Raw genomic sequence first — 1,097 nt, 5'->3', positions numbered from 1 at the left:
CTGGGGTCAGATCTGAAGGGGATTTGTCCCCCCGGGACCGGAGCCCTCCTCCCCGCAGGCGCCCCCGGTTCCCCCCGCCATCAGCACCGGCTGCCCCCCAAATCCCCCCCGGGGAACTGGGGAAGGTGGCCTTGCCAAAGTCTCTGGAAAAGGGAGAAAAAAGCTTTAACCATCCATGGAGCGAAGGGAGGCGGGAAAAAGAAGGAGAAAAGGGGCAAAAAACAACCCACGAGACAAAGGAGAAAGCGGCGGTTACAAAACGAGCGGCGGGGCCGGGGCTGCGGCTCCGGGCCCGGGGAACCGGAGGGCTCCGGGCTGGGAACGGGCCGGGTCGCCGTTTGAAATGTTTGTTTTGTCTGTTGTGGTTTCCCCGGGCCCGGCGGGAGGCAGCCGGGGCTATTTCTGTCCGCTGATGGACTGGGATATGGAGCGGGGCGGGATCATATCCAGCAGGTATTCCCGCTGCCGGTCCGCCAGGCTCGACGCTTTGTGGCCCCCGATGCCGGCGTTCAGGTACGCGATGTTCACTCCTGGGGGACGGCACGGGTCCTCCGGTACCGCCCCACGGCTCTGACCCACGGCTCTGACCCACAGCTCTGACCCACAGCTCTGACCCACGGCACCACCCCACATCCCTGACCCACAGCCCTGACCCACAGCCCTGACCCACAGCCCTGACCCACGGCTCTGACCCACAGCTCTGACCCACTGCACCACCCCACAGCCCTGATCCACATCCCTGCCCCACGGCACCGCCCCACGGCTCTGACCCACAGCCCTGCCCCACGGCACCACCCCACAGCCCTGATCCACAGCTCTGACCCACAGCCCTGACCTACAGCTCTGACCCACTGCACCGCCCCACGGCTCTGACCCACAGTCCTGCCCCACATCCCTGCCCCACGGCTCTGCCCCACGGCTCTGCCCCACGGCTCTAACCCACAGCCCTGCCCCGGGACACCTCAGGACCCCCTTGGAGCAGGAAGGGCCAGAATTCCCAAATTCCACCCCAAAGTCCCATGGCTGTGGCCTGAGCTGTCTCCCACTGCCCATCCCATCCCATCCCATGGATCCCATCAATCCCATCCCATCCCATC

General features: G+C 65.7%; 1 protein-coding gene across 1 annotated transcript in view; it reads right to left on the bottom strand.

The window, feature by feature from the left end:
- Positions 1–142: 142 nt before the first annotated feature.
- The window catches only part of GATAD2B (GATA zinc finger domain containing 2B), a 14,930-nt gene continuing 13,975 nt past the window's right edge, over positions 143–1,097 (bottom strand). The window contains exon 8 of the mRNA XM_033519790.1: positions 143–1,045. Within this exon, the coding sequence (XP_033375681.1) occupies positions 397–1,045 (649 nt within the window). The 3' untranslated portion in view covers positions 143–396. The remainder of the gene's footprint in view (positions 1,046–1,097) is intronic.

The sequence above is a fragment of the Parus major genome, chromosome 25LG2 (genome assembly GCF_001522545.3).
Source record: "Parus major isolate Abel chromosome 25LG2, Parus_major1.1, whole genome shotgun sequence".
Lineage (NCBI taxonomy): Eukaryota > Metazoa > Chordata > Aves > Passeriformes > Paridae > Parus > Parus major.
The sequence above is the reverse complement of the archived record's forward strand: the minus strand, read 5'-3'. Positions and strand labels throughout refer to the sequence as shown.